Source organism: Monodon monoceros, unplaced genomic scaffold (assembly GCF_005190385.1).
Source record: "Monodon monoceros isolate NGI ecotype Baffin Bay Population unplaced genomic scaffold, NGI_Narwhal_1 Super_Scaffold_6, whole genome shotgun sequence".
NCBI classification, from domain to species: domain Eukaryota; kingdom Metazoa; phylum Chordata; class Mammalia; order Artiodactyla; family Monodontidae; genus Monodon; species Monodon monoceros.
In genome coordinates, this window is record NW_021703783.1 from 37248468 (window position 1) to 37256627 (window position 8160).

The window sequence follows — 8160 nt, forward strand, 5'->3', positions numbered from 1 at the left end:
TCTGAGGTTGAGAAACCCTGCTCTAGGGCTAAGGAGATCTTCATTGGCTTAGCAGGACTTGGGTGGGGAAGGGGATGAGGCAGGGGGTGGGGCAGAGGGAGGAGATCCTTGCTGCAAGTGCCAGGGAACAGTGGAGGCAGCCACTCTGCAACCCACAGAAAGGACCTCAAGACAGCTTTTCCTCATTATCGAAGACCAAAGGGAACAGAGACAGGAACTAAGAATACGGAGCCAACTTCTTTATATGTACTATATTGTTCAGTAATAAATAGGTTTTCTTCTTTAAACACAGAACATATAACAGACTGAAACACTCCCCCCTCCCCCCGGTTCCAAAGACAAGAGTCTATAAAACAAATGCCAGCTATACTGCCCTAAGGGCAGAAAAAGTCTGGTGACCCCCACCCAGCCCTGCGTCCTGCAGCACCACCACCCCCATGCTGCAAGAGAAGGGGGTCTGGGGCTTCTCCCTTGGACCCTGGGGACTTAGGTGAGAAGCATGTGAATGTATGATGTCACCTCTCCATGAGGCATGGGCTATGCAAAGATGAGGTTTCCTTCTCATTGGCTCTGACCAGCTCCTGCTCTTCTGATTTCAGTTACCAGTTACGAAGCACCTGGGCTCAGCTCCCAGAGGAGCTGCCTCTTGGCTTCCCCACTCTCCATTCCTCTGTGGCCTCCTCGGAGGGGAAGGGAAGGGCTCAGGGACCCCTCCCATCCCCTGGCCTGCATGGAAACGCTGTGTGGAAGAGGCATGATGCTGAAGGTGAGGCTCCTGTAGGCCCCCAACCAAAGCCATGAGGCCAGCATGCCCCCCCAAAGCCCCACACCTTTCCTGCCTCTGGAGCGGAGGGCACTGGGGCAGCCGGCCCCTCCACCACCTAGTGCCTGGCTTGGGGTGTGATGGTTCTTTCGCAGTGTCAGGTCCTCAAGCTGGGCCTGGCTCTTTCCTTGTCCCATTCCTGTCTCCTTCCAAGCCCTCACCGTGGCCGTCTGAAAACCTCACGTCCAGTGTCCTAAATTGTCTCCTCCTCCCTCTCCCCATGCCTCTGCAACCCAAGGGGGGAAGTGGGAGGTTGTCTCCCTTCTCCAACCCCAACTTCACATAATGGAACAGCTTTTGGCCTTTTCCTTCTTGAAGGTGGAAGAGATGAGTTCGGAACGACTGGGGAGGTGGAGCAGTCGCTTGGAGAGGCTTCGGACAGGGCTCTTCGGGGGCACTGGGCTGGCCTTGTTCAGACACACCGTGGACGCCGTCCGGAAGATGCTGTGGATACTCTTTTCTGAGGTGAAAGCCGAGCCTTCCAGGTAGATTTCTGCACCCAGCTGCTTGGCTATTGCACAGCCCTGCAGGAGGAGTGAGGTCATCAATGCAGTGACCCAAAATGGCTCTGAAACTCTGCCTTCTAAGGTTAGTGGTCCTCCCCAGGGCTGCTCCGATGGACCCAAGTGCCAGTCTCCCACCACCACCCTCTGCTGATTATCTTCTGAAGGTGAAGCCTGACTGCACCTTAAGTCACCTGGCACACTTTTTAAACCATACTGATGCCAGAACAAGTAAATCAGAATTTCTGGGGGTATGCCGAGGCGTTAGGATTTTCAAGAGCTCCCCAGATGGTTGTAATGTGAAACACTGGTTTAAAAGAAACGATCCCTACACTCCCATGTGCATAAGAAGTTATCCAGGGACTTAATTAAAAATACAATCCCCGTACTTTTCTCCCAGAGTGACTCTATAGATAAGGAGTCAGGAATTCTAAAAAGCACCTCTAGTGATTCTAATGCAGGTGGCACACACAGGAATGGCTCACCTGCCAAACTATAGCATGAATCTGGGTAAACTGGTACCCAGCACCTCTATCCAGGTAACTAGTTTCCTGATTACAGATGGCCCCACAGAACACCAATTCTCTCTTGCCGTAGTGAGTGAGTGTGAGCAGGGGCCATATTTCAAGCCCTCTCCTGTAGCCTTCCCCAACTCACCCCCCAACACACACGAGGGCCCCCCCACACACCACACACACACACCTGCTCGTAAGAGATGGGTGCCTGCTTCTGGTGGGACAGCTCCATCAGAGTGCTCAGGTCTGTTCGCAGGTCTGTCTTACAGCCAATAAGCAAGACGCGGGTGCTGGGACAATAATCGAGGATTTCCGTCCTCCACTGAAGAGCCGTGCAAGAAGATGGGAAGGAGGAAGGAAGGAGAGTCAGTGGCTGACGGACACCCGGAGAAACCCAGTTGGCAACATCACACACACCATCCAGTATACCACCAGCTCAGCCCTCCCTCTGAGTCACAGCACCACCACTGCACTAATTACATCATCTTCCTGCCCATGAGGGCTTTGGGGCCACAGGAATGCTGTTCCAAGAGTCTGTCCCCAAATTCAACAGCCCAGTCACCAGAGAGAGCACAGAGGCAAATCTCCCACTCTCTGCCAAGCATATGGGGCATGGGTCTGCCCCCTCAACCCAAAGGGCTTCACAAGTCCAGAAAGCCAAGAAGAAGCCAACCGGTCTCTTTCCAAGGGAAGGAAATAATCCCAGAGTCTTCTGGGAAACTAGGCTAGTTCCACAAGCTTTCCTGGGACTCCTCAGTATGGGCAGACCTTGCTACTCGGACCAAGGCATTTCCTACCAGCAGTTCAGCTCAGGCCTGCCTGGCTTGCCCAGTCCAGAAGGCCTGGGATCAAGGTCAATGAAAGCTGCCACCAAAAGGCCCCGTCCCCGACCCTCAAACCGTATCACCAGACGGTTCTCTACTCTCAATCCCTCACTTCCTGAGTCTCAACACTTCCCTCCCTTGCTGGGCCTCTGACAGAGCAGTGCAGGAGAGGGGCAGAGGCAGGATGCAGAGGGGACTGGAGATCTGGGTTCTAGTCCTGGAGCTGTAGCTAATGTGGCCTCAGGCAAATCTCTGCCTTCCCTGGCCTCAGTTTCTTCCTGTTACACAAGAGGGGATTAGATGACAAGGTCCCCAAGATTCCTTTTTGTTCTCAGGCTGAGCTAGAGATAGCAGAGTTTATCCAGCCTTACCTTCTTGAGTGCACTGTCCACTGTCTCTGGACGGCTGATATCAAAGCATAGTAATACTGCATCTGAGTCGCTATAGCAGAGTGGACGGACATTGTCATAGTAGGGAGATCCTGGTAGAGAGGAGAGAGAGCTGATGGTGAGCCATGGCATTCTCCCTCCCTACAGGCCTAAACCAAAAGGGCCCTGGGAATACCATGCTTGGTCCCTTAGGTGAGATGGCCCCACCCATGCCCCAGGGGAATGTGCTCCAGTGCGAAGCTTGGGACCTGACCGCCTTCTGCGGTACAAGAATATCATCTTCCTTAGTCCTAAAAAAGGGAAAGGGGGCAAAATAAAAGGGAGGTGGAGTATAATTTGGCCCTGTCTGGATCTCCTACAGTGGGCTTAGTTGAAGGTCTGCCAGTTTTCTGAGTCCCAGGGGAAGCTGCTCCTACCCCTACAGAGAGACCAGGCCTTGTTTAAGGTCTCTTTTCTAGAGTCTGCCTGCTGCCCAACCTCTGCTCTAGGGTCTCCCCAGTGAAGGAACAAATCTGCCTGTTACATAAGTGGCTGCCCTGCTTCTTTGCCGTGGGGTCAGAGCTCTAGGAGGCTGGCAGGGGAGGGAGAGCATCAAGAATTCAGTGTCCCACTCCTCCCACCCAAATCAGCTTACGCTGTAAAGGGCAAAAGGAAAGCTGTAGCCCCATCCCAAGATCTCAGGGAGGTGTTCTCAGAGACAGCAGCACCAATAGCTGGGATTTAGAGGCTTGAATAAGGGTCCTTCACTGGGAGGGAAGTAGGCAATGCAGACTCAGGTGGTCCAATACGGGAGAATGCTAGGGGTTGAACCTGCCCCCCTCCACCCTGGGGAAGGAAGAGTAGCAGATTTGGAACCCAGACAATCCGTGCTCAGAATAGCAAGCAGCCCCTCTCCCTGAACTGCAATTGCCATGGAAACTGGGGGGAATCCAAGCTGAGGCGGTGGGGGGGGCGGGTTAGTTGTTAAAAAAAAAAAAAGGAGTAAAGGGGAGTTGGGATAGCTGCTTGCTCCTTCAGCAATTGGTCCCCATCCCTCTCTGAGGTGGGGTCTTATCACAGCATCACTGAGCAAAGGGAGCACTGCAGCACTGGGGAAGGGGGAGGGGAGGAGGCCTCCATTCTGGCTCCAAGCGATCCCCCTCCCCTAAGACCAGCAAGTGAATAATGGGAACAGGTTCAACCCTGGCCCCAGTGCTGGGAAGCCCCATCCCACACACCCGTGCTTCTCCTTCTCCCTTGTGGGCACTTCATTTGAAAGAGGGAGTTTGAGGATGACTGATAGCCTGCATCCTTCCAGAACTGGGGGGGTGGGGGACGGGTTGGGGGGATGCGACACAGGGAATAGAGACCACCTTGCTGACTTTCCATTATCTGGACTGGGATTCAAGGGCTGCATTCTGACTGTGGGAGGAGAAGGAGGGGCTCTTTGGGGTGGTGGTAGTGAAAAGAGATGAGCTGCAGTAAGATTCTGGGAAGATTGAGAGGTGGGCAGAGCACAGCAGACGAAAAACCATACATCATGCAGCCAAGCTGCATTCCAGTCCAATCCAGCCAGCACAGCGCAGTCCAGGATAACCAGAATCCTGCCTCCCAGACCCTGGAACTGCAACGGAGGAAAGCATACCTCCGTTGAGGTTGAGGAATTTCTGTTTTGTTTCGGGGAGTGGGGAGCAAAAGGAAGTCTCATTTTCTGTTTACCCATCCCCTACCTCCAATCTTTCGAGACCTCAAAACTGGATGCTGGGAATAACAGCTCTTTGGAGGAGTAGGATGGCATCTTTATATGTAACAGGAAACCCCTAGTGATTTATAGTTCCTCTTAAACTCAGCCTGAATATGCATTTTTTGGAGAGAAGTGGATTTTATTTTCTTTCTCCTATTCCTGGCTTTTAGTCCTTAATTATGACTCTGAGCTCAGTCTATTAAAAAAAGGGCTGGGCTAAAGAGATAATGAAGGGGTCAGAATCAAAGCAATGGATAGACTAGCACTGAAGGTTTAGGGATGAGAGGCTTGAAACATATTGCTTTCTACGATCCAGAAAGACAGAGCATCTTCTACCTCAGCCCAGTCAGAGCCAACAGCCCCCCCAACTATGTACAACGTGACCATGCCCCGTATTAAGCCCCCACCCTCCAAAACACTGACGATGCATCGCTTCATCCCTCAGCCGCAGAGGTATGACAGTGGGGCTGAGCTGCGGCAGGCAAGCAGGCAGCAGTGGCCTGAGATGGAATGCAGGAGAGAAAACTGAGTCAGGAGCAATATTTCCCCCAAAGCAGGCTTGTCTCCTTGCCTCACCCACAACGGCCTCCAGCAGCACTGCCTCCGGCCTCTTCTTTGGCTTTGCTCTGGGGCAGTAAAGCCTGTGTGTGCGTGTGCTGGGTGGCAGGGAGTGGAAATGGAGAAGCCCTAACTGCCTCCTCCAGTAGTCTTCCGGGGTCCATCCACCTCACCATCTCAGCCCTCTGAAGGATGGAGCCAGACCCAGAGAAGTGAGTAGCTTCAGGGGTTTATCCACTCTGAACCCCTGGACCAGCCAACTGAGTTGGCCAAACTCTCCCCACAACCCCAACCAAAGAATCTTCAGGTCCCCTTCTTTCAGATTCCAGCAAGCACCAAACTCCTTCTCCCCATCAAAGAGGGAAACAATTTCTAAAAGACAGCAGCTGCAGCAGACCAGTAGGGGTGGGAAGGCGGGGACTTGGGGCCAGCAGTCTTACCTGAGGTGTCCCAGAGACTGAGCTCCACTCTCTGTTCCTCTGTCTCCAAGCAGGCTGTGTAATTCTCAAACACAGTGGGCACATACGTCTGTGAAAAGAGAGGAACTATTCACACCCTGGGCGTCCCTACCCTTGTAACCCTCCAGTTAGTGCTGGCTACACAAGAAGCCGCTCATCCTAGTGATACGCTAAAGTGTCAGGAGATCAGGAGAGGAGGGGATACCTGGGGCAGGAGGGACCACATGGGACAGAGGGAGGGGAGTGTAGAGGCACAGACAGTTTGCTCCATCAGGGTAAGAAATGTGAATGACTGCCTGCCAGGGAAAGCCCCCCATATCCTAGATGGTCACGGAGACACACACAAAGATTCCTCTTGTCCCCAGATTTGTCTGTCTTCCAATGTCACAGCCACAAGCCAATTCTAGCGCTTTATCTTTTCCCCACAAGCCCCTTGGACCAGCAGGGCAGCAGAAAGGAGCAGCAGAAGCCTGCCTGGGGACAAGCGCATAGAACCTTTGAGGATGGGTGAAGGGACGGACAGGTATTACGTCAAGAAAAAACCCCAGACTCTCAAATGCTTCCAGTTCCCTCTCCCAAGAGCAGACTCCAGGATGAACGGAGGTAGGAGGGGATTTGATGGGGGGACCTATGGGTGAAGAGGTGAGGAGGAGCCTTCGGGGCGGCAGAAGTGGAACAGGTCTCAGGGGAAGCTAAGGCAGGGCGGTCCTCCAGCCAGAAAGCGGCTGAGGATGGGGAGGGGTGGGGCGGGGTGAGACAGCTCCCCTGGGCGGGTGGGAATCTACCCCCAGCAGGCATGCGGGCAAGGAGGAAAGCTGGCCAGCCGTCGGGCGAGCAATTCACCTCGGGATAGCAGTCTTTCGCCAACACCTGTAACATAGCTGTCTTCCCACACTGCACATCCCCCACCAGAACGAGCTTACATCTGGCCACGATTGGCTGGGGGGCCCGTCTCTCCTTCATTGCTGCAGCCTCCGCGGGACCTGGACTCGGATTCAGAGAGGATAACGTTGCGCCAGGTGCGTCTAAGCACACGACCCAGCCCGATTCCCTGTGTCTCTCCAACTGAAAAAGAGGCCGGCACAGCCTCCTTATATCACCCTGGCTGAGCCAATCACAAGAGGGGGCGGACTCTGCCACAGCCAATCCCTGAGGTGGGATCCCCTCCAGCAGCCAATGGCAGGAGGTTCTGAGTCAGAGCCCACTTTCTCTTTCTCTGAAAGCTCTTTCCCTTTCTCTTAAAGCTGCACCTTTGCTTCCTCTGAAAGGGGATTCCCACGTTGTTTTGCATTTGTATTGGGGTTGGGAGTAGGAGGGGGAATGAAGCAAAATTTAATGGTCTTGTGTGGCCACCAATTAGTGTCAAAAACAAACTAGCAGGCGCAAGAGAGAAGAGATATGGGAACATATGTATATGTATAACTGATTCACTTTGTTATAAAGCAGAAACTAACACACCATTGTAAAGCAATTATACCCCAATAAAGATGTTAAAAAAAAAAAAAAAACTAGCTAAGAATGTGGATAGTGAGGTCAAGCTGGAGTTGTCCCAGGAGAAGAACAGGACTTGCCTAAATTGTAGACAGGTGACACCCCTTGGGGAAGGGGCGGTCCCAGAAATTTCTGACCCCTCTGTTCTATCTAATCCCCACCCAAACCAGTTCCCACAGAAGCTCCTGCTGGACCCCTTTATCAGCTCCTGCTGGACCCCTTTCAACTCCCGTCTCTTTCTCAGAAATCACCTTCATCCAAAAATAAATCAGTTAAGAAACTTTCTTGCATCATCTGGAAAAAACCCACAGAGCTCCTGACCCACAGATGGGCAGAGAGAAAGGAATGAGGGAGTCTGGCAAGTGGGGATGGGAGCAAGGAGTAGAAAACAAACAAAGTCGCTGTCTGTTCCGCCAGACAACCTCTCACTCCAGGCCTGGCAGGAACTGCTTTAGGAGTGTTTGTTCTGCTGCTTGGGTTCAGCTTCCTGGATGAATCAGGCACAGGTCCAGTTTCAGGGTGACACCTACTGACGCTGAGGTACTGCGTGTGTCACCTGGTTAAAGTCCAGAATGGAAGACTGGGACTGGGACTTTGGGGTTAGGAAGCTGGAGGGCAAGATGAGGTTGAGATGAGCTACATAACTGCCTGCCAGCCCTCAGCCCTCAGGGCCTTCATCTTACTGCCTCTCTGCTAGACAGACCCATGGGATGTACGTCCACAGCCTGAATAACCCACTGATTATTCAGGAACAAAGACAGCCCAGATGAGGCCTCCTGGGGATAAGGGATTGAAGTAAGACTGACCTTGGACAAAAGTGAGAGCACTCCAGACTTCTCTAGGTCCCTTCACCTCGTCAAGCCCAGTGCCTCTGGA

At 53.0% G+C, this 8160-nt stretch overlaps 1 protein-coding gene across 1 annotated transcript; it reads right to left on the reverse strand.

Annotated features, from left to right (window-relative positions):
- Positions 1 to 236: 236 nt before the first annotated feature.
- RND1 (Rho family GTPase 1) lies at positions 237 to 6854 on the reverse strand. The gene is made up of 5 exons (XM_029204503.1): positions 6637 to 6854; positions 5776 to 5863; positions 3037 to 3146; positions 2029 to 2163; positions 237 to 1347 (listed from the first exon to the last, which is right to left on the reverse strand). Exons 1-5 carry the CDS (start codon positions 6754 to 6756, stop codon positions 1102 to 1104), a joined length of 699 nt encoding a protein of 232 aa, XP_029060336.1. The 5' UTR covers positions 6757 to 6854; the 3' UTR covers positions 237 to 1101.
- Positions 6855 to 8160: the final 1306 nt, after the last annotated feature.

Bases quoted from the DNA above. Each gene is read 5' to 3' on its own strand.
- RND1 (XM_029204503.1), bottom strand. From the start codon at position 6,756: ATGAAGGAGAGACGGGCCCCCCAGCCAATCGTGGCCAGATGTAAGCTC. The intron at 5,864-6,636 runs GTGAATTGCTCG...CTCTTTTCACAG, and splicing joins CGAAAGACTGCTATCCCGAG to ACGTATGTGCCCACTGTGTT. The intron at 1,348-2,028 runs GTGTGTGTGTGT...CTCCTCCTGCAG, and splicing joins CACCCATCTCTTACGAGCAG to GGCTGTGCAATAGCCAAGCA.